At 46.2% G+C, this 23,853-nt stretch overlaps 1 protein-coding gene across 2 annotated transcripts in view; it reads left to right on the plus strand.

The window, feature by feature from the left end:
• FYCO1 (FYVE and coiled-coil domain containing 1) overlaps positions 1-23,853 on the plus strand; it is a 77,769-nt gene that overhangs the window by 13,455 nt on the left and 40,461 nt on the right. For both annotated transcript variants that reach the window (XM_011981082.1, XM_011981081.1), the window contains exons 3-13: positions 773-879; positions 2,628-2,753; positions 6,820-6,926; positions 8,963-9,106; positions 12,428-12,518; positions 13,440-15,866; positions 17,046-17,138; positions 17,718-17,836; positions 19,781-19,948; positions 22,658-22,807; positions 23,580-23,791. In XM_011981082.1, the coding sequence (XP_011836472.1) occupies positions 773-879; positions 2,628-2,753; positions 6,820-6,926; positions 8,963-9,106; positions 12,428-12,518; positions 13,440-15,866; positions 17,046-17,138; positions 17,718-17,836; positions 19,781-19,948; positions 22,658-22,807; positions 23,580-23,791 (3,744 nt within the window). The remainder of the gene's footprint in view (positions 1-772; positions 880-2,627; positions 2,754-6,819; positions 6,927-8,962; positions 9,107-12,427; positions 12,519-13,439; positions 15,867-17,045; positions 17,139-17,717; positions 17,837-19,780; positions 19,949-22,657; positions 22,808-23,579; positions 23,792-23,853) is intronic.

Here is a 23,853-nt window from a genome sequence, read left to right on the forward strand (position 1 = left end):
CTTATTCCAGCTCTGCTGTTTGCTACCCATGTTCTTTGGCCAACTGCTCTGATTTCTGTGTACACTCCTCATCTGCAAAATGGGGATAATCATAGCAGACTTCATAGATTCTAAACTGTACTTTTTTTTTTTTTTTTGACATTTTAACAGCTATGGAACTGGGATGTATCTTATAATTAATGGCATCTTAGATTCATCAAAATAAGGCAATCCCTGCCTCTCAATGCCATATTAAATGAGAAAAATACATGTAAAGGCCTAGCCCCTCAAGGACACTCAGTTAACAGAAGCAGGTGCGGTTGTCATTGTTGGAATTGTGATTATCATTACTATTATTTTTACATACTGGGTATTCTGATCCTGCACTTAGCTATAATGAGCAGTAGGGTTATAGTGAAGAACCTGAAATATGGCTAGGATAAACATAAAGCTTTCTGGAAGTCAGTATTCAGGGACTGAATGATTAATCCACATAGCAAACATTTGTTGTCCAGCTACTATATGCAAATTACTAGCCCTGGGTGGTGGACAGACAATGGTAAACAAGAAATGTGCCCAGTCAACAAGCATTGTAAAATATCTGTGAGCTCTCAGGACATTTCAACACTCCCTGACTTGGAGTTATATCTCATGGATACTTACATACCCTTTTATGTTTCAGAGGTGCTTTGTATCACTGACCACTTGCTCCTCATGCTTCCTGGGTTATTCCTGCTTCTCTTTCTGAGTTTAGTCACTATCTGGTTACATGTTCCTATTTGTTGTCTTAAAGATGCTGTGACAGAACTAAGCAAAGAATTTCAGGAAGCGGGGGAACCCATCACGGATGACAGCACCAGCTTGCATAAATTTTCTTATAAACTTGAGTATCTCCTGCAAGTAAGTGACGCCTGTAATGTGTTGATTTTTGCATTGCTATCTCTTTTCTCCCTCTTGGGTGACTCATCAGCATTCAAGATATGGTTCAGAAAGCCCAAGGAGCCAGTAAGCCCTTGTGGTTAGATTGAAGGTCAGAGGAGTCCCCAGTGCAAGCTCAATCCTCCAAGTGTGATCCTTTGGGGAACTGCAATGTTGCCCCTTAGGATGGCTTTGAGAATCAAAAACATCCTTTAGAGATTTAGGTCATTGTAAGGTAGGTCAGAAGGTTACTGTATGGCAAGGATCTTAACTTTGGGACAGTTACATACCCCTTTGGGAGTTTAGTGAAAGCTATAGAGTCTTCCCAAAAAGACATTCGTGTATGTATACACACAATCACGTATTTTTGCAGGCAGATTCTAAGAGTGTGTGGACCCTCTAAAGATTATCCATGGGCTTCTGTTTTAGAGCTTTGCTACTCAATGTGCAGTCCATAGACCAGCAGCATCAGCATCCTCTGGGAGCTTATTCGTAGTATATTTTTCGTCCCCACCCCCACCTACTGAATCAGAATCTCTGGGGTCAGCCCAGGATATTTTCTTTTAACATATTGATGGTATAACTCTTATCCCTGCTTAGCCCAGAAAGTGCTGATGTAACGAACACTGCAGATGTGGAAAAATGCATGCAACTAAAACAGGCAGGAAGGAAATGATCTAGAAGTTATTTTAGGGTAGTGGTATCAGGTGTTAAATTTTTTTCAATTTTTGTGTTTTGTTTTATCTAGATACCCTAATAATATATGCATATCTTGCTTCTGTAATCAGAAAAAAATGTTATAAAATGTAAAAGAAAGGTAAACCTGTATCACTGTGAACACCATTATTTTGCAACGTCACATCCCACCAAAGCACGTAGTATGTGGGCCCACTAGAGGAAAGGCCCCTAACGTGCTGAAGGACTTGCCTCTCTCATGCCATTTCAACTGGCTCTTTAACATTGTAAAAATGTTTTTGAGCCTTTCTTTTTTTCAACTAAGCCCATTTTGGTTTTGAATTTGAAATGACTCAGAGCTGATATTTATTTAAATTTATTGTAGGTGTATTAAATGATATTGAAACTTAAGAGTTGAGTAACTGGGATAAAATGTCATTACCTTATTTCCCTAAATCTGAATTAACACTCTTCATATTGCCCTTAAGACTCTTTTTTTTTTTTTTTTTTTTTTTTTTTTTTTTTTTTTTTTTTTTGAGACAGAGTTTCACTCTTATTGCCCAGGCTGGAGTGCAGTGGTGTAATCTTGGCTCACTGCAACCTCCGCCTCCCAGCTTCAAGTGATTCTCCTGCCTCAGTCTCCCGAGTAGCTGGGATTACAGGTGCCCGCCACCACGCCCAGCTAATTTTTGTATTTTTAGTAGAGATGGAGTTTCACCATGTTGGCCAGGCTGGTCTTGAACCCCTGACCTCAGGTGATCCACCCACCTCGGCCTCCCAAAGTGCCGGATTACCAGCGTGAGCCACCACACCTGGCTAAGACTCTTTTCGTGTATTTCTTTCTCATCTGTTAATAACAAATTTGGTGGTTTTCCACCCAACTATATGAACAGGGTATTAACACACCTTGATTTGCCAATAAATAAAAATAATGCCAATAAAGGGTCTCACCCAGTGCTGGCACCTAAGAAGCTATTGTTATTATTTATCATTTAAATGCTGGGATGAAGAGCAGTGGGTTTGGACCTCCTCTCCCTGTCCCTTTCCCTACCCAGTTTGATCAGAAAGAGAAGGCCACACTCCTGGGCAACAAGAAGGACTACTGGGATTACTTCTGTGCCTGCCTGGCCAAGGTGAAAGGAGCCAATGATGGGATCCGATTTGTCAAGTCTATCTCGGAGGTAAGCAGAGCAAGCAGCCAACAACTTCGTGTCTTCCTTTTGTCTGCTTAAAGCAGATCTTGCAGAGACCTTTGCTGCAGACAGCTAAATGAGGAAGTGGGAGTTTAAGGGTGGTAAAGAAATCTAGTCCAGGTATACTCAGTGCTCATTGTTGCAGTGGCTCAAGCTTGGGAAAACCACTTCAGTGAGTGTTTACCAAGAGGAAGAATGCTGAGTCCTGAATGTACCTTAGGCCACAACCCACATGTTACTTAACAGGGTGGCCTGTTCACATACATTGTAAGTCTGCTAATGGTAGCCCTTGAGGTGTACAGCATAGGATGGCTCCATCTTTTTAAAAAATTTATTTTCTGAGATAAAGTTCTTTAGAGTTTGGTAGGCTGCTTTCCCTACACTTTGCCCAGGAAACTTAGATTTGAAATGAGAATGATGTGGGATCTTAAGAAACATTTCTTGAAATAGTGATATGCCAACTTTCTACATTCAATTCTGAGCCCCTCAAGAGCAAAATGCCATGGCTTTGCTGTTTTACAAAACTCCAGAACAACAAACACACACACATACTTCACATACACACTCACACTCTACTCTCTGTTTATTTTCCACCCTCAACCCTCAGAGAATCTTTCTTCTCTCTCATCAGCCTAGTCCATCCAGGAGTGTAGAACTTTGCATATCAGGGAGCAGGTAAACCCCTAGATTTGAGACAGGAGGTTTGTACATTTGTTCTTTCTTTTCAGTATCTCTTCAGTAGAGTGTGAAGTCACTTTAAAGTCAACACTCCTGCTGCTTGGCTGGCTGCCCACAAATACCACAGCCTTAGGTATTCTGGGAAGGGCTCCTCACCAACCATGCCAGCTGGAGCTGAATGACTTTCTTCTTATAGAGAATGACGGTGTTAGATATGCTGGCATCAACGGCTGGACGTTTCCCACCATTTGCACCCTCTGACATCTGAGACGACGAGGAAGGATCCTGGCTCTAAAGGGCTGGTTCTGCGAGTTTCTTTAATGTCCATGTTAGTGTGGATGAGTCTTGTAAGGTCTGGTGGGATACTTGGGTCCATGAGGTAGAGCAGTATTTTAATTTTAATGCATCATAAATGTGAAAGGGGTTCTCTTTGTCACTCTCCTCTCTTCATTCCTCAGCCACTGCATCAGAGCAACTAAAGCCTTTCACTTTATGACTTTGGACAGCTGAAGTCTGGAAATAAATTTAGTTTTAATCCCCGTTCCCCAGGATTATGAAATGCTTGCTAAAACACATCTACTTTTTGGCTAGTTTCTTCTTCTTTTCTCATAATGCAGACAGATCTTTAGACAGTCTGAAGCCATGGAAACTGGCTTTCTAGAAGCAGAAAGCATTCCTTGCTTGCATGAATGTTGGTGTTTTAGTGGCTGGCATAGGCTCTGCTTCCCATAGGGTCCAGTTGTTTCATCTCTGTTGAAGACTGCTCTCTGGGGCATCATTGGTTGGAATGGCTTGGAACATCCCTAGGCTAAGTGAGTTGCTGGATACTTGGTTAATTTTAATAATGAAGTCGCCATCTGGGTATTTAACTGAGAGGGTAAGAGTTAATGGATAAGAAGCATTTGTAGGTCCCCTCTGACCCCTTTGAGGTAGGAGGCAGCTATTTAGGCTAAAATAGGTGAAGGTTCTAAGAAACCATTTCTGGTGGTTCAGTATGGGCTCAGCTTGGACTGTGCTTCACTGTGATGAAGGTGTAGCTCGGCGTCGGGTTCATGGCACAATGGCCTGGTTTAAAGCAGAATCAGCTCTCATGTACCCTGCAGATTCCCTGTCCTTTGCTGCCATTGTATTGCTTCTCAGGATAGGGTATGTGGGTTCTGATTAGAAGCTAAAAACAATTAAGGAATTAGGTAATGAAAGCGGATCCATAATCTCAAAACATAAAAAGACCATGCAGCATTTTGATTTGTAGTACAAAGGAACTATTGTTCCCTTCCCTCTAAAAATACCTTTTAAAACAAATAGCTCCATATATATATATATATGTGTGTATGTATATATATATATATATAAAATTCAGTTAATGGGCCTGATTAAAAATATAGCCTCAAATGTTTGCCATTAAAAAGTTTTAACGTTCTAAAGGCTGGTATAATGGTAAGTTTGCAAAAATAAGGACAAGCTCCTGTCTTTGGGAGCTTACAGACCTGGGCTGTGATGTGAGCGTCTTAATGAAATTCTGCAGGGTGTGTGTTTGTATAATTGACATGCTTCACTGCACAATGCCTTGCTTAGCTCTTTCCAATTGCCTGAATTTCCTGGTTATCACCACTAAACACTTTGTTCTCACCTCAGTCGTCAGTGAAAAAAAAAAGTGATTTAGACAGGATATACCATCAAGATTCTCCCCCACAAATCTGCTGAGATCGTCTATCTGCAGACATGTCATGGTGGTTTTCGTAAAGCCAATAAACCAGGCTGCTGCCTGCCTTCACTTCCAGGTGTCCTGGCTGCACCCGAAACACACATGGGGAATTGTCTTACAGCTTCTCTAGTTAAAAAGATTTAACACCATTTTGTTTTTTAAAACTACTTCATATGGTATCATTTCCTTGAGTCAGCGGTAAGAAGAAATATAGCTCTGAGTTAAAGGTGCTATACGCCAGGATGTTTACCCCATTGAGTCAGGAAATATGTGGTACAGCCTCAAGCACTGGCATTAAATATAGGGGTTTGGAGTCAGATAGTGACTCAATATAGTGTCGGAATTAAAATCTGAATAGTATGGGTTATAGGAACCCTCTTTGGCAAACCACTGCTCCCCCTTCCCCCATCACATATACACACTGTAAATATTTCTGGCCTTTGAAGGGGTCGGGAGGGTATTGGTCCCAGCTTACCCTACCCAGAGCCAGCGCCTGAGAGAGCAGGCACATGTGGTAGGTCAGGAGGTTTTGAATTCCTGCCGACTTTCTTGAGCTTCTGGGCTGACCTGTCAGGAATATGAATCCTAATTTGCAAACTTGCCCAAGTGTCTTCTGTGGCTGTCCCTTTTATTCCTTCCGCCTTGGCCGTTGTATGCTCCCAGCTGACAGAGCCCTGCTTTGCGGCCTCATGGCAGTGTCTCTGACCAACATATCCCATCTCCATCACAACAAGCTTTTGAGTGGTGTGAATTTAAGCCTCAAAACAGCTCCAGTCACATCTTCCCCTTCCTCTGAATTGGTTTTTAGGTATAAGCTCTGTAGGGAGAGGTTTTGAAGACAGACCTACACCTGGGCCTTCCTATGCAATCCATGCCAAACTTGTGAGACAGACCCATATCCATTTTATCCTTAGCCCCGTGTGACTGGGCTGCCTAGAGACACCCCTGGTCTCACCCCTGGGCTCCTTCTGATTCAATGTAGTGATTTGGCATATCTGATAAAGAACAGGAAATCCAACCAGGAAAGCGTTGGCAGACTTGTAGATTTTACTGATGGTTTCATGGAACACAGATGAGGCAGTTACATGGCCACATGCACGCACCTCTGCCTTTGTCCCTCTCTTCTTCCTTCTGCACATATTTCTGCCAAGCCTTTAGGCCCTTCCCCTGCACCTGTTCCCCACACACCTTAAAAACAAACCAGCATTAGCTGAGCTGAGACCATCTCTTCCTCCTCAAGCTGACTTGTGGTGTGAGAAGTCCTTCATTTACCTACCTCCAGGTTTTACTCTAATATAAAACTGAGTTTTATTTGGTTTCCTATCTGACTGCAAACCCAGAGATTCTGATAGAGCAGAGGAGGGAAAGTGACATTCCAATAGAATCCACAGATGTTTGGAAGCCTCTTGTTAATATATCTTCCATGATATGTTTGCTGGAGTCTGCAGATTATTCTCAGATGAAGGCCTGCAAGTAGTTCGCCCACTTCAAGCCTTACTCTCTGCAGTGATAGTATCAAATGTGTTGTGTCCTTTGAAGGACAACGTGTAGGGTAAAATTGGGTGACATTGTTTGCCCTGTATCTGTGTTTCACAAGCCATCTATGAGACCAGGTCTGTATTTGGAGTTAGACTAACAGCTCTTTGGCTCTATGTAATCTGCTTTCTCCAGCTCCGAACATCCTTGGGGAAAGGAAGAGCATTTATTCGCTACTCCTTGGTGCACCAGAGGTTGGCAGACACCTTACAGCAGTGCTTCATGAACACCAAAGTGACCAGGTAAATACAAGACAGGGCTGGGGTTTAGCACCATCCCATGCAGAAATGAACTCAAGTTCATTAATAATAATGACAACTGCAACATAGTGCTCATTTGTGTCCCTCGTGACACTGCAGACTCCTTCCACATCTACCATTGTCTTCCACCCCTCCTCCCAAAGTCCTTGACACATGTGGGCAGGTAGCACTGAGTTTTTATAGGTTACTGAGGCTTAGGGGAGCTTAATGCTTTTCTCTAGGCCTCAGCCGTTGCTCTCTTAACTCCCGATACCAGACATTTTCCCTGGTGGACGGCATGTCCTTGGTGCCAGCACTACTGGACAGACAGGTTACAGCCTTGGCCTCTCAGCAGAATCACCTGTGGGGTTTTTAACACTATTGAGCCTGGGTCCTCACCTGGCATACTGAGTGAACACACCAGAGACTGTGATGGGCAGCCAGGACTGGGGGCCACTGCAGAGCTCAGGTCAGGTGTGCAGTCAGCCTTTGTGCAGGTAGTGCTGAAGCCTCAGCAGGGAAGAGAGAAGGGAGGAGAGGGGCAGGGATTGAGTCTATAATGGGGAGAGTGGGTATCAGCTTAGAAGCTGCAAATCAGGTACCAGACAACTAAACCTCTTTGGGTTTTCCAGCATCTCTTGCCTGGCCTCTTTCCTTTGGGAGTATTCAAATTTTTTTTGAATCTAAAAAAACTACAAAGGAAAACCTTTTGTTTCATTATGTCACCTTAAAGATTGATTTGCATAGAGATGTACTCGTATTTCTCATGCATGTGACAGGCCTTGTGAATTGGTGTGAGCTGAAAAAGTTTGCATATTTGATTTGAAGGTTGTTTTGTTTTAGATATTCGGTGAAGATCGTCATAAACAGCTTGACTTAATCACAGTTCACAGACAATAATGTCCCACTTTTTTGCCCACGTGGGAGTGCAGTGGCACAATCATAGCACACTATAACCTCAAGCTGCTGGGCTCAAGTAATCTTCTTACCTCAGCCTTCGAGTAGCTGGATAGGCATTTACCACTGTGCCTGGCTAATTTTTTACTTTTTGTAGAGACATGGTCTCACTATATTGCCCAGCCTGGCCTCAAATTCCTGGACTCAAGTGAACCCCCTGCCTAGGCCCCCCAAAGTGCTAGAATTACGGGTGTGAAGCACTATGCCCAGCCATCTTTTTCTTTTTGGGTGGGGGTTGGAGTAGGGGGAATAGGGTCTTAACCTGTCACACAGGCTGGAGTGCAGTGACACAATCATAATTCACTGTAGCCTCTACCTCCTGGGTTCAAGCAATCCTCCTGCCTCAGCCTCTTGAGAAGCTGGGACTACAGGTGCATGCCACCATGCTCAGCTAATTTTTTATTTTTTTGGTAGAGATGGGACCTTGCCATGTTGCCTACCCTGGCCTCGAACTCCTGGGCTCAAGCTATCCTCCTGTCTTAGCTTCCCAAAGTGTTGGGATTACAGGCATGAGTAACTGTGTTCTGATGCATCTTTTTAAAATTCTTGTTACTTTGCCTGAAATGAAACAACCACTACCTCAAAATGCAGATAACATTTATTTTATTTTTTCTCACCCTGTCTTATGGTGCTGAAACATTTCTGAATAATTTGTTCCTTGGCTTTTAAATTGGTATCTGGACAGAAATTAGCAGTTGAGTTTAGTGTCCCATGTTGAGTTCTGAAAATGGAATAGAAAGTAAAGTTATCTTTCAAAAAATAAGTTTTCTTTCTCCTACAATTGCCCTTCCTTGGCAAATAATTGACATTTAAGGTTCCCATATCATTTTTGAGAAGTAGATATGATATATGTAATAAATGAACAAGCATCCAGATTATTGCAGTAGTTTCTTTGAAGAAGAGCAAGCTTATTTGAGAGTTATGTTCTTCTACCATGAAAATGAAATTGGTTTGTGTGCCTGTGTCTTTTAATTTAGTAACCTGAGTTGGAATTCGATGAGGCAGAGCCACAGTGGGAGGACTGATTAAATTCACACATTCTTTATCTTTATTACTCTTATAATTGACGTGTTTTTCTGCAGTGACTGGTACTACGCAAGAAGCCCCTTTCTGCAGCCAAAGCTGAGCTCGGACATTGTGGGCCAACTGTATGAGCTGACTGAGGTTCAGTTTGACCTGGCGTCGCGGGGCTATGACTTGGATGCTGCCTGGCCAACATTTGCCAGGTACTTTGAAGGATTGCTTGGTTTAAAAGACAGGAAAAGAGACATTTAAAGTTTTGAAGATTGCCACCAGTCTACTCAAAGCAATTTTGCTTGCTCAGTAAATTACATAAAACTGTTCAACTCTTATTCCAGCTCCTTTTACAGACTTTGTTGAATCATGACTAACAATAATATCTGAAGGCTCCAACCTTAAACCAACCTAATTGGCCAGGGCATGAGTCAGTGGAGATGCATACTGCAAAAGCCAAGGCTTTAAAAATTTTTTAAGGCACTTGTTGCTATGGGCAGTGGGGGAGGAGTGGGCTTTTTCCCCTGCCTGTTCTTATGGAGTTACTACAGAAGGCTCCTAAGCAGTAGGAGAGGAAGTAAAAGCCACAGCTCGTCCACGTAAGGGTTGCAGGAAAGGTTGCTGCGTTTTGTTTCTTCTTTCTTTATTTTCTGAGGCCATCAAGCCAGCCATATCTTACACCAGTGTGGCACTCACATACCACCAGAGTCCTTACATCAGCTCCAGGAAGGAGGTGTGAGGAACAGGCTCAGAGGATCAGGGGACTTGACAAAGTCACCCAGCTGGTGGGCAGCAGGCCTGGAACACCTGACTTAGGTTAAAATCAAGTCCAGCATTCTTTGTTTTGTTTTGCTTTCTGTTTATAAGGCTTTTAAAATTTAACGTTCATATTTTTTATTAGGAAATACTTCACATATAGAGAAAAGTGGTGAATATGATAGTCACACGCAAACCACCAGGATTTAATAGCTTACATTTTGCCATATTGAGGTGTCCTTTTTTTATTTTTATTTTTTGTAGGGACGGAGTCTTGCCATCTTTCCCAGGCTGGTTTGAACTCCTGGGCTCAAACAATCCTATCTTGGCATTCCAAACTGCTGGGATTACAGGCATGAGCCACCACGCCTGGCCCAGATATTCTTTTTAAAACTTTCACATTTTGAAATAATTTCAGAATTACAGAAAAGTTGCAAAAATAATACAAAGTACTCATCTATCCTTCACCCTGATTCCCTAGTTATTGATATTTTACTATAATTGTTTATCATTTTTTCTATTTACATGTTGATTTATTTCCTAAGCCTTTTGAGAGTAAATTACAGACTTGATCTTCTTTTCTCTTAAGTACTTAATTATGCATTTCCTAAAATCAAGGTCATCCTGTTATATAACTCAGTACAGTTATTAAAATCAGAAAATTAACATTGATACAATACTGCTATCTAATCTACAGATCTCATTTAAATTTTACAAATTATGTCAATAATGTCTCTCATAATCCAAGACCCAATCCCAGATCACATATTGTTAATTCATTCATGGCTATGCCTCTCTAGTCCCCTTTAATTCTGAACAGTTTTTCAGGCTTCGTCTTTCATAACTTGACATTTTTGAAAAATACAGGCCAGTTATTTTGTAAAATGTTCCTTAATTTGAGTTTGACCGATGTTTCCTCATTATTGGACTTGGGTTAAGTGTTTTTGGCGGGAATGCCTCAGCTGTTGTCTTGTCAGCACACTGTATCTGGAGGCCCACAGTGTTGATTTGTTTCACTACTAATGAGGTTAATCCTGGTCATTTAGGTAACGCGGTGCTTGCCCAGTTTCTCCAAAAGTTACTATTTCTTCCTTTGTAATGAATATGTATCTTATGCGAAGGCATGTTGAAATTACATTATTATCCTTTTTTCTCTTAAATCTGTCCTGTATTAGTTTTAATACCATTTGATAATTCTTGCCTGAAGCAGTTATTACCATCATCATTACCAGAGTGATTTTCTAACTCCATTATTTCTTTTACATTATTAGTTGGCATTCTACTGTAAGGAAAATCTTTTTCTTTTTCCCCATTTATTCATTCATAGCAGTATTGACTCATGGATTCTTACTTTATTCAATAGGTTACATTCTGTCACTGTCATTACTTATTTTGAAGCTTAAATTATCCCATTTATCCAATTACCCCAGTGGGAGCCCCTGTCAAGCTGGCTCTTGTGGGGAGATTTGGTTACATCTGATACTTTTTTTAATAAATAAAATATTATAGATCGGCTAAAGCCCCACCCCATTGCCATCCTTTCTCCTTTGTTCCCCTTTTAGAAGTAATCATGGCCCTATAATCAATGCATTTCATGCCCAGATCTTCTGCTTTCATTATTACTTGTGTATTTGTAAATAGTTTATATAGTGTATATATATAGTTTTATTTTGTAAACGTTTTAAAATTTTACACATGTTGAATCATGTGATAGCTGTCCTTTTGCAACCTGCTTTTTTCATTCTGCCTTGTTTTTGAGATTTTGTATCTGTTTATACATGGAGTTCTGTAAGTATAGAGTTGGGTTGGCAAACCACAGCCCCAGGGCTGTATGGAACACAACTTTGCCCATTTATTCACCTGTTGTCCATGGCTGCTTTTATGCTAACAGTGCCAGTTGAGTGACAGAGACCATATAGCCCACAAGACAAAAATATTTACTATCTGGCCCTTTTCAAAAAAACCAAAAAGAATGCTAACCTATGGTGTAGAGAATTCTGTTGGGTGAATAAGCCATAGTGTATCTCTTTCCCTAGCAGTGTAGAGTTTGTTTGGTTTCCCTTTTTCCAGTTACAGTGCTGCCAAGAGCATCCTCACTGTCTCCTTATGTACCTGTGTGACTGTCTTCAGGGAAGATACCGTGAAGGGCAGTTGCTGGGTTGTGGAGACTAAGTATGAAAACACAATAATTTTAGATTTAGGAGATGATTCTGGTGAAGTAAAAATATGTTTAGGTTCCTGCTAAACAAGAGTCATCACACAAGCCTTTGTATTTCTAAACCAATGCCATTCAATGGAACTTTCTGTGATGAGGGAAATGTTCTGTATCTGCACTGACCGGCCTGGTTATGTGACCTAGAAGCAGCCTCCCAGCCACACTGTTGCTGTGTCATGCAGAGCGGCAGCTGAGCCCCCAAGCACAGTGTGACTCTTATTTACCAAACTGACTGCTGCTTGTTCCTCACTGGCAGACAAACTGAGGCAGGCACCAAAAGCTCAAGAAAAATTTAAACCAAATATCGGGAAATACATGTTCACGTAATTCTTTTCTGGCAGTGGGAGGAAAGCCATGATGGTAAAACTCTAGCCATGGAGTTCATCTGTTACAGACCAGTGTAGCTGTGCTCTTTGGTGGAATCTGTTGGGTTTGACTTCCTTATGTTCTACCTGGGAAGGCAGCCCCCTACCACCACCTGGTTGCCTGGTGACCAGCAAGGCCTCCATGTATGTAGGTTTCCTGCTCTGAATACAGGTATGTCTCCTTTGTGGCCCCACAGGAGGACACTGGCCACCGGCTCTTCTGCTTACCTGTGGAAACCCCCTAGCCGCAGCTCCAGTATGAGCAGTTTGGTGAGCAGCTACCTGCAGGTAAGGCCAGGAAGGCTGGGAATTATCTTACTATAGCTTCTACCAGGGTATGTCCTTGTCCCTAGCAACTCAAGGGTGATGTTTTCAGATACCTGTTGTTCCAGCCAGAGCAATAGAACCACTCAGTTATAGCCACTATTCCCTGGAGTCTGGGTTTTTCAACCAAATGGAATCTAGGCTCTCTTGAAATTAAATTCTTTTAAATGATTTTAAAGTATTTTAAAAGAAGCAGTTTGGCACCATGGTTAAAAGTGACAGAGTCAAATCCTGACTCTCACCTACCAGCTATGACCAAGGGGAAATTACTTAACCTTCAGCTCTCTCATCCACAGGATGGGGGTAATAAAAATCATTCTAGTTCATAGATGAGGGCTTGACATATGCAAGGGCTCAGTCAATGTTAGTAGGTAGGGGCAGTTTGTTAATTTTTTTAGAAGTATGTATTTATCACAGCTGTATATAGTGCTGTGAAAACTGATCAGCAATTTAAAAAAATAAAATGATCAACATAAGGAGCATTAAGAGTAGAAAATAGATGAATCTTTTACCTTATTTTGTGCCTTAATCATGCCAGGAATTGCGGGTATGGGTGTGGCACAGTGAGTGAATAATAGCTTAGATATAACTGAATGTATCTCAGAGACAATGTCCATTAAAAGCTAAAGAAGGCTGGATGGGAAAAGCAAGTCTGTATCTCAGTGGAGCTCACATGGGTGGCCTCCTGGCTTTGGAATGTGCTGCTGAATGTGTGGCAGATGCTTTGAGCAAAGGGATTCTAGTCTTTTGAATAGCTCTTTAGACTAACCTTAGGGCAGGTAATGCCTGTATTTTTACCTCTGCTCTCATTAAACTCTAAAGCTTTTCTGAGTAGCCCTGTAGCTTCATCCCAAAGCCACTTGTCTTTTGTGTTTTTCCTCCCAGACTCAAGAGATGGTGTCCAACTTTGACCTGAACAGCCCCCTAAACAACGAGGCATTGGAGGGTTTTGATGAGATGCGACTAGAGCTGGACCAGTTGGAGGTGCGGGAGAAGCAGCTACAGGAGCGCATGCAGCAGCTGGACAGAGAGAACCAGGAGCTGAGGGCAGCTGTCAGCCTACAAGAGGAGCAACTGCAGACAGAGAGGGAGAGGGGACGCACTGCAGCAGAGGACAACGTTCGCCTCACTTGCTTGGTGGCTGAGCTCCAGAAGCAGTGGGAGGTCACCCAGGCCACCCAGAACACTGTGAAGGAGCTGCAGACGTGCCTACAGGCCCTGGAGCTAGGAGCAGCAGAGAAGGAGGAGGACTACCACACAGCCCTGCGGCGGCTGGAGTCCATGCTGCAGCCCTTGGCACAGGAGCTTAAGGCCACACGGGACTCACTGGGCCAGAAGAACCAGCATTTAGCCAGCATCCCAGACTGGCTAGCCATGGCTCAGCAGAAGGCAGATACAGCACCAGACACAAAGGGTCAGCAAGAACCTATTCCCAGTGATGCGGCCCGGGAGATCCAGGAGCTAGGGGAGAAGCTTCGAGCCCTAGAAAGGGAGAGAACCAAGGTCGAGGAGGTCAACAGGCAGCAGAGTGCCCAGCTGGAGCAGCTGGTCAAGGAGCTGCAGCTGAAGGAGGATGCCTGGGCCAGCCTGGAGCGCCTGGTGAAGGAGATGGCCCCACTCCAGGAGGAGTTGTCTGGGAAGGGACAGGAGGCAGACCAGCTCTGGCAACGGCTACAGGAGTTGCTGGTGCACTCGAGCTCCCGGGAGCAGGAGCTAGCAGAGTTGAGGCGGGAGAAAAAACAGCAACAGGAGGAAAAGGAGCTGCTGGAGCAGGAGGTCAGGTCCCTGACCCGGCAGCTGCAGTTCCTGGAGACCCAGCTGGCACAGGTGAGCCAACATGTGAGTGACCTGGAGGAGCAGAAGAAGCAGCTCATCCAGGACAAAGACCACCTCAGCCAGAAGGTGGGTGCACTCGAGCGGCTTGCTGGGCAGCCCGGCCCAGAACTGCCAGTGGCAGGGGAAAAGAATGAGGCCCTGGTCCCTGTGAACTCCAGTCTGCAAGAGGCCTGTGGGAATCCAGAGGAGGAGCAGAGGGGCCTGCAGGAGGCACAGTTCGATGATACCAAGGTGCAGGAGGGCAGCCAGGAGGAAGAGCTCCGGCAGGCCAACAGGGAACTGGAGAAGGAGCTGCAGAATGTGGTCGGGCGTAACCAGCTCCTGGAGGGCAAGCTGCAAGCCCTGCAGGCCGATTACCAGGCTTTGCAGCAGCGGGAAGCAGCCATCCAGGGCTCCTTGGCCTCCCTGGAGGCCGAGCAGGCCAGCATCCGGCACTTGGGCGACCAGATGGAGGCAAGCTTGCTGGCTGTAAGGAAGGCCAAGGAGGCCATGAAAGCCAAGGTGGCAGAGAAGGAGGCCACTCTGCAGAGCAAGGAGGGTGAGTGCCAGCAGCTGCGGGAGGAGGTGGAGCAGTGCCGTCAACTGGCAGAGGCCCAGCACAGAGAGCTCAGGGCTCTCGAGAGCCAGTGCCAGCAGCAGACCCAGCTGATTGAGGTCCTCACCGCAGAGAAAGGCCAACAGGGAGTTGGCCCACCCCCCGACGATGAAGCCCGTGAGCTGGCTGCCCAGCTGGCCCTGTCTCAGGCGCAGCTGGAAGTCCATCAGGGGGAGGCCCAACGGCTGCAGGCTCAGGTGGTGGACCTCCAGGCCAAGATGCGGGCAGCCCTGGATGACCAGGACAAGGTACAGAGCCAGCTAAGCATGGCTGAGGCAGTCCTGAGGGAGCACAAGACCCTTGTGCAGCAGCTGAAGGAGCAGAATGAAGCCCTTAACAGAGCCCATGTCCAGGAGCTGCTGCAGTGCTCAGAGCGTGAAGGGGCGCTGCAGGAGGAGAGGACCAGTGAGGCCCAGCAGAGGGAGGAGGAGCTGCGGGCCCTGCAGGAGAAGTTGTCCCAGGCCAAATACAGCTCCGAGGAAGCACAGCTGGAGCACGCTGAGCTGCAGGAGCAGCTGCACCGGGCCAACACGGACACAGCCGAGCTGGGCATCCAGGTTTGCACACTGACCATGGAAAAGGAGCAAGTGGAGAAGGCACTGGCCTGTGCTGTCCAGGAGCTCCAGGACGCCAAAGAGGCAGCCTCAAGGGAGCGAGAGGGCCTGGAGCGCCAAGTGGCTGGGCTGCAGCAAGAGAAGGAGAGCTTGCAGGAGAAGCTGAAGGCGGCCAAAGAAGCAGCCGACTCACTGCCTGGCCTGCAGGCCCAGCTCACCCAGGCCGAGCAGCGGGCCCAGAGCCTCCAAGAGGCTGCACGCCAGGAGCTCGACACCCTCAAGTTCCAGCTGAGTGCTGAAATCATGGACTACCAGGGCAGACTTAAGGTAATCCTAGCTTCAACCACTTGGGCTCTACCCATCTGCCCGGGCAGGCCTGGTGGGTCCATGGGAGGATGCACCTTCAGCCATGAGGCAGGTGAGGGCTGGAGAATGTACTGTGGGTGCAGGCAAACACCTTGTGGCCCTGTCCTGCTATCACAGCTCACAGTAGTATCTTTCTCTCTGCAGGAACATGTTAGGGCCAGAACATTTGGAGTAATACCTTAGCCCAGAAGTCTAAACTCAAGACCACTGCAAACTAGATTAGCCCACACAGAAGTTTTTAAAATTAGTAGCCAACATTCAAAGAGCAGGGTGTTTACAAATACAGTTTGAGGGCTTCTTTTGAAACCTCAGAAGATCTGAAAGCCTGCGTCCTCACCCTGCCCCCTCCCCGTGGCAGCAGTCAGCAGGAACCCGAGGGTGTCTGCCCACTTTAAAGGAGGCACACATCCTCTGCACTTTTCCTTACACTGGTTTCTGTACTTGCGCAGCCCCCTACCCCGCCCTGGGCATGTGAGTGTGAGAACACTGACTTGGCCTCTAAAACCCCTTCTGAGGGCCAGCAGTTCACAGCTGTCTCACGTCCTAGCTCTGGGTTCTTAATGAATAACCAACCCCATCAGGTGCTCTCCTGACAGCCGATATAGGGTAGGGAACCAGCTTATTTCGTTTTTACAAGGCCCTTGGGACAGACAAGTTAATGAGATGAGCAGTTAATATGTCTCTCTGATAGTGCACAAAGATGAAGAGTTAAGGACTGTTTAGATTGAAGACACGGCAGAATGGCCTGGGGCTTTGATTTCCAGGGCTTGCCACTAGTCTGTCTGCATCAAGGTCTGTGCCCTCTCAGGCTACTCCTAACCCTCCTCTCTGAGGCAGCTCCACCGCACTGCCACAGATGTGCCTCCCCACCCAGTGCCACCCCACTCCGTGAAACTCCATGTGGCTCATAGCCAACCTTTTCCCTTGCAGAAATTAAGTTCTAAGTTTGGGGACCAGGCTAAGTCTCTTTTCTTAGTAAGCTTGAAAGTATTTCACTATTGATAAGCCCAAAGCTCATTGAGGAGCCAGTTTGCAGGGAAAAAGAGAAAGGCAGCTTGGTTTTATCTATTTGGGTGATGGGGCTGAGGGATCCTCAGAGCAAGGACCCTACATTTATGATCCCTTTCGTATCCTCTCTAGAATGCTGGCGAGGAGTGCAGGAGCCTCAGGGGCCAGCTTGAGGAGCAAGGCCGGCAGCTGCAGGCTGCCGAGGAAGCTGTGGGGAAGCTGAAGGTAGGCTCTGGTGGTGTGGACCTCTCAGGGAGAGGGCATCTGGTGTGGTTTTGACTGGATCATTTAAGAGGGCTCCCTGCATGCCTCCAGATTCCCAAGCTGAAGCCGTCCTCAGTTTACCTTTGTAGACACCCTCAGTTTGTACCCTGACCCCCTCCATCCGTTCCCTGGACACCTGGCTGGAGCTGCCAAATGCAGAAAGGAAATAAGTGTCCTGTTTGGCCATCTCTATGGGTGATCACCAGCCAGTGATTCTAAAATGGGCAGCAGCAGAGGTGGCACTGGTCCCACAGTCTTCAGAGCAGTGACTTGTCCAAGTGAATCCTGCTCCCTGCCATCCCTACCTTCAGTGTCACCCTGGGAATTCTGGTACCTGCCACTTGCCAACCACCTTAACTAGTTGCAGTTGAGGCCCCACAAATATGGAGCAGAGATTCATGGCCTCTTGAACTTAATAGAAAACAACCCTCCATTTAGAAGTGACCCAGCCAGATGGGGTGGATGGCACACCAGCCACTTTATGGTACATTGCATGGGCTTCTGCAAGCTGAGTGTCTTCTCCCTGATGTCCTGTGCCAGGCCACCCAAGCAGACATGGGAGAGAAGCTGAGCTGCACCAGCAACCATCTTGCAGAGTGCCAGGCGGCCATGCTGAGGAAGGACGAGGAGGGGGCTGCTTTGCGTGAAGACCTAGAAAGGTTAGTCACAGTCCACCTACGCAGCTGTCGGTAGTCTTCAGGGAAGGAGTGTTTGGTCTCGTCATTTAGAAAGTCAGTCACTCATGTTAGGTTTAGGAAATCCTTTTGCAAGAAAAGCCACAAACTCAGAAAGTGCTTGTGCTGGAAGCATGCCACAGAGAACCCGGCTGCCTGCCCATCCCAGCCTATACACAGCTAAAGCACCTTTCTCCTAACTTGATTTCCTTCTCTCTGGCAGTGCATACTTGAGTAACTGCAAGCTTTGGAAAAACTAAAATGAAGTAAAAGTTAGATCATAATAATAATGGTAATAGTAACAGCATATATTTAAATAATGCTGAAAATGTGGCAGGCTCTGTTTTGAATACTTTGCATACATTTACCCATGTAATCCTCCTAACAGTCCTGTGAGGAAGGTGTTATCATCTATCCCCATTTTATGGATGAGGAAGATGAGCGTGCCAAGGACCAGGATCAGCCTGTCTTTGTGCAGACTCTCTGATGCCATATCTGTGGAGAGCAGATCACGCTGCCATCCCAAGGCCTCCTTGACCCGCTCATTTTCAGACGGGGCCACGTGGAGTTGTGAGCCTAGGTCCACCGTGTGGTCATGGGACCCAGCTAGTTGAGCCAGGACCTGATTAAGAAAAGGTGTAACAGGGAGGAAGACCTAGTTTTAAAAAGGTGTAGCAGAAAGGAGGAGTTGCCAGAATCGAACTGCATGTGTGCCACCAGCAAAGATAAGCACACCAAATTGTCCCAAGTCTCTAACTTTTCTATTTATCTATTACCTCTTCCCAACACCTGCCTTCTAGGCCTGGGCTCTGGCTTAGTGGGAGATCCAGGATATCTTTGACATTCAGTAACCTGGACATACATTTCCTTTCATCTTACCCTTCCAGTGTTCAGATCCTATAGGGCACTGGCTGCCCTTAGTTCTAAGTCATGTTCACATGACAATTTAAACAGAGCCTGAGTTGGTGGCATGAAAACATGATATAACAGTGGTTATTTGTAACATCTCAGAGCATTTGTTTCAGTTGTTCCAAGCTCCACAGTCTATCTGCCAACTTATTTTATTCAGTGTATGTGTGTGCATGCACACACGTACACCACCTGTGTGTGTGGGTGCACCTATAAGCCCATTTTGGTGGACAGGGTCTAGTAAACAACTTCCTGGCAACTTTATACTAGATGTGGAAGGTATAAATTAATCAGTCTCTCTGCAGAACCCTTTGTTTAATGGAGCTTTTATTATGTCCCACTGGACCATCCTTGGAAAACCACTGCCTTAGGAGATAGCTGCGTTAAAAATGGAGTGGGTGGGGTGAGGAAGACAGCAAGATTCAGCCAGTTTCCTCTGCTGAAGACTGAGACACCCTGCAGCACCTAAAACAGAATTCCTTGGGCCTCAGGGGGGCTATCAGGTAGAACAGCTGGCAGTGCAGATTAAGACTGAGCACCTGCTGTGGGCCCAGCACCATGCCCCATGTGTAGAGTCCCAGGGACATATGGAAGACAGGCCCTCCTCTGTGTGGCCACCTCCAGTAAACTACACCTCAGTCCTGCCTGTCCTGACTCCTTTCTCCCCCTGCTCGTCCTCCCCATCACCAGCCCATGAGCCTTGTCTATCAGGCTTCTCTTGCAAGCCCAGCCCCTGTCCAGGAGCCAAGGGGTGCAGAGTTCTATTCACTTAGGGTGCTTCTGGCAACCTGGGGTCAGCCTCCTCTCCCTCCAAGGATACCCCTTTGTATGTGGGGGTGTGAGGAGAGTCTCAAAAGCTAGGGAACTGCATAACCTGTGAGCAGATACCTGTGAGCAGTACCAAGGGGCTCCTTCATGGCGGGGGCAGTAGCACCCCTCATTAGAGTCCTGGGTGAGCCCAGAGGCCTGGGAAAGCTGGAAGTTCTGGCTAATCAAGAAAACTTACCACTCCTCCCCCAGGACCCAGAAGGAACTCGAAAAAGCCACAACAAAAATCCAAGAGTATTACAACAAACTCTGCCAGGAGGTGACAAACCGCGAGAGGAATGACCAGAAGATGCTTGCTGACCTGGATGACCTCAACAGAACCAAGAAGTATCTCGAGGAGCGGCTGATAGAGCTGCTCAGGTGAGTGCTGTGTCAAACCAGCAGCTGGGGTTTTCCCCACACTTGGGTTTTCTCTAAAGAAATGCAGCTGTTCTTGAAAGCGTACTTCAGAAATTTCCCCATTTTCTTGCACCTCTCTCAGGAGCCCCTCTCTCCTCCTCCATCTCACTTTCCCCAGTACTAGAGTCCCAAACTCCAGTGCCTGCAGGTACCAGGCAGCTGATATAAGTGGGAGCTGGGTCGGGAGGGGACTGTGAGAAACTGGGGACACAGTTGGGCTCTACTTCTGCCACATCAGTCTTGGCCCAGAACTGCTAGACCGCCTTTCTTCTCAAGAGAAGGTGGAAACCTGGATTTTAATGTGAAGTGTCCTGATTTTTTAATCCTGACAAGTCATTCAAAACTTATTTTAACTTTTCCTTATGGAAATTTTCAAATATACAAAAATGGAATCATGTAATACACCTCCCAGCTTCAGCAGTGTTCAGCTCAGGGCCAGCCTGTCACCCGGCTTCAACAGTGTTCAGTTCAGGGCCAGTCTTGATTGATCTGTAGACCCACCTGTTTACCTACCTTCCCAGATTTTGAAGCAAATCCCACACATATCATTTCATCCATAAATATTTCAGTATGTACCTCTCCAGGGTAAGGACTCTTTTATTTTCTATTTTTTGAATTTTTTTTTTCTTTTTTGAGGCAGAATCTCACTCTGTTGCCCAGGCTTGAGTGCAGTGGCGTGATCTTGGCTCACTGCAACCTCTGCCTCCTGAGTTCAAGCGATTCTTGTGCCTCAGCTACCCGAGTAGCTGGAATTACATGCACACATCACCACTCCTGGCTAATTTTTATATTTTTAGTAGAAACAGGGTTTCACCATGTTGGCCAGGCTTGTCCTGAATTCTTGGCCTCAAGTCATTTGCCTGCCTCAGACTCCCAAGTGCTGGGATTACAGGCATGAGCCACCAAGCCTGGCCCAGAACCCTCCATTTTAAACAACCACAGTGTCCTTATTATACCTTAAGAAATGAAGTCTAGTTTCTTAATATCATCAAGTGTCTAGACAGTTTCAGATTTTTCCGATTGCCTTAGAATTTTTTCAGGTTATTCTAATCAGGATCTAAATTAGATTCATCTGTTGCAATTGATATGTCTCTTACATCCCTTTCAGTCAATGAGTTTCCCTATCATCTCTCTACTTTTGCCGATTGCATCCTCATGGTGTCATTTAACATGATCATCCATCCCTTGCATTTCCTGTGAGTCCATAGATAGAACTATTGCAGTGGTTGTCAATCCTGGCTACATATTAGAATCACTAGGGAAGTAATTTTAAAATGGCCATGTCCAGGCCCCACCCAGACAAACTGAATTGGAATTTCTGGGAGTGAGACTCAGACACCAGTGAGCCAGAGCTGAGAACCATCATTCTACTGGCAGCTTGCTTAGACTCAGGTTCAAAATTTTGGCAAGAAGCCTTCATAGAATTGGTTTGTAGTTTGGGATCTTTCTTTCAAGAGGCACATACAATCTGATTAGCCCTCTTTTTGTGATGTTAGCAGCACCATGGATCAGCAAAGCCTAGATATGCTAATTCATTAAGTGTTATAAAACAGTGATATTAAAATTACAAGCAATTTGAAAGTTTAAAAACTCTGCCTTCTTATCATCAATATACAGAGTTAGAACTCAGGGTATTTGTGACCTGAGGGGTGTGATGGAAAACACCAGCTCCTGGCAGCATTCCACATTCCCAAAGTGTGGGTGGACCAGCCTAGAGAATGAGGCTGCTTCAGAGAATGAGTCTTCCTGCTTCCTGACAATTTCAAGTGGCCTTGAAAAAGCCAGTAAAGCCCATGTTCAAGCTTTTTTATTTAAGGCAAAAGATCTGGGGTTGATTGGGAGTTCCTGGTCAGTGATGAAGCCTGTGTCTCTAAGGACTTAAGTGGCTCAGGTGTCACATTACTGGTGGCTGAGGAGCTGTTAGAGCTGCATTAGCCCTGAGGATGCCGACTGGGGCTTCATATGAGAAAGAACTAAACGTCCCATGTCAGACACCATCAAGCCTGAAAATGCTCATTAGTGTCCCTGAGGAAGCCTCTGTTCACATCTCCCACCCCCAGTTCATCAGGCACATTCTGACACTGCCAGACCTTTCTGGAAAGCCTCACACTTCTTTCAGTCTGGCTTCTGGAGTGACCTTACCATCTCTCTGAAGGGCAGAGGAGGCTAACATCTGATCAGATTTTCACGCTAGGGAATCTTTGATCTTCTCCACTGATAATTGTTACTTGGATCAACCATAGAAACATAAAGGGCCCCAAGAACATTAAGATTCGGGTGGGGAGTACGTTCATGGTCCTTGGGCTTACTGCACGCAGACAGTCGGCATGGCGGCACGTTTTAGCTTAAACTCCCAGTGGTCCCCAGCACTGTTGTTTAGGTGCCTGAGTGGTGGCCCTCGTTGGTGCTGGCAGCTCTTTGCAGTTGACAGTGCCTTCTGTGTACATCTTTTGCCTCCCGCGTGTTCTCACACATGTGGTGTCCGTTAAGTCTGCATGTCGGGGGAGATGGAGGAGACCTAGCGTGGGCTGGGGCATATTTCCAAGGTGAAAGTGAATTTTCTTTCTATGACTTAGGAAATTTGATACCAGTCTTTTGAAATGAAGCAAGGATCATCCTATTGTTTTCATGGATTCTCTCTTCTTCTCTTCCAATGTGGTTTCGTCCCAGGGACAAGGATGCTCTCTGGCAGAAGTCAGATGCCCTGGAATTCCAGCAGAAGCTCAGTGCTGAGGACAGGTGGCTCGGAGACACGGAGGCAAACCACTGCCTCGACTGCAAGCGGGAGTTCAGCTGGATGATGCGGCGGCACCACTGCAGGTCAGCAGGGGGCTCCTGGGTTGACACCAACACCCTGGTGGGGCCCAGGACCAGAGCAGAGAGCTCCGAAAGAGGACTCTGTGATAGGTGTTGGCACCATGGCTGACTGTTTAGGAAGAACACATTACATTTTGGCTTTAAGGGAACCAGGTAAGGAAGGTGTATTAGTTGGGATCCTAACAAGACACTCAGGGCTCCCTGAAAGAAAGAATACAGAGGTGTGGATGGAGTTAGGGGTCCCCACAGGGATGGGGCATACCCAGAGACTAGCAGTTCTTCCACCATTCCTGTAGGGACCAGAGGGGAGCAGCATTACTGGAAGCCAGCAAGAGCTGGCCTGAAACCTCACTAGAGGAACACAGGCAGTACCAGGGACACAAAGGCCAGAGAAGGATGGATAAAGATGAATCTCGGGCTGAGCTGGGGGCAGGTGCAAAATAGTCATCATAGCTGTGAAGGTCTGTGGTCTCTTAGAGCCTTAGCTTCTGAAATATGGGAGGCATACCTACAACTTGGTGCCAGGGAAGGTGGGCTCAGCCATACTTTATCTCCCTGCCTCCCAGGACCTTAGGAAGTAAACCATGCTTTCACCAAGCTGACAAGAAGGCTTTGTTGGAATCTTGTGAAATGAGCTCATGGCCGCATCCTAACGTGGGGGCAGAGCCAGGTCTGATGAGAGTCACATGGCATCCAGAGCCCAGTTTGGATGCTGAGCAGATCACACAAGATCATAGTGTATCATCCTCACAGCCTGGGCTTGTTTTGTTCCCAGGATATGTGGCCGCATCTTCTGTTACTACTGCTGTAACAACTACGTCCTGAGCAAGCACAGTGGCAAAAAGGAGCGTTGCTGCCGAGCCTGTTTCCAGAAGCTCAGTGAAGGCCCTGGCTCCCCTGATAGCGCTGGCTCAGGCACTAGCCAGGGAGAGCCCAGCCCTGCACTGTCACCAGCCTCACCTGGGCCCCAGGCCATAGGAGGCCAAGGTCAGTCTCCTGCTACTACTACCTACTATGTTCTTTAGATGCCACTCCCACCCTCCACCCCA

The sequence above is a fragment of the Mandrillus leucophaeus genome, unplaced genomic scaffold (assembly GCF_000951045.1).
Source record: "Mandrillus leucophaeus isolate KB7577 unplaced genomic scaffold, Mleu.le_1.0 Scaffold22, whole genome shotgun sequence".
NCBI lineage: Eukaryota > Metazoa > Chordata > Mammalia > Primates > Cercopithecidae > Mandrillus > Mandrillus leucophaeus.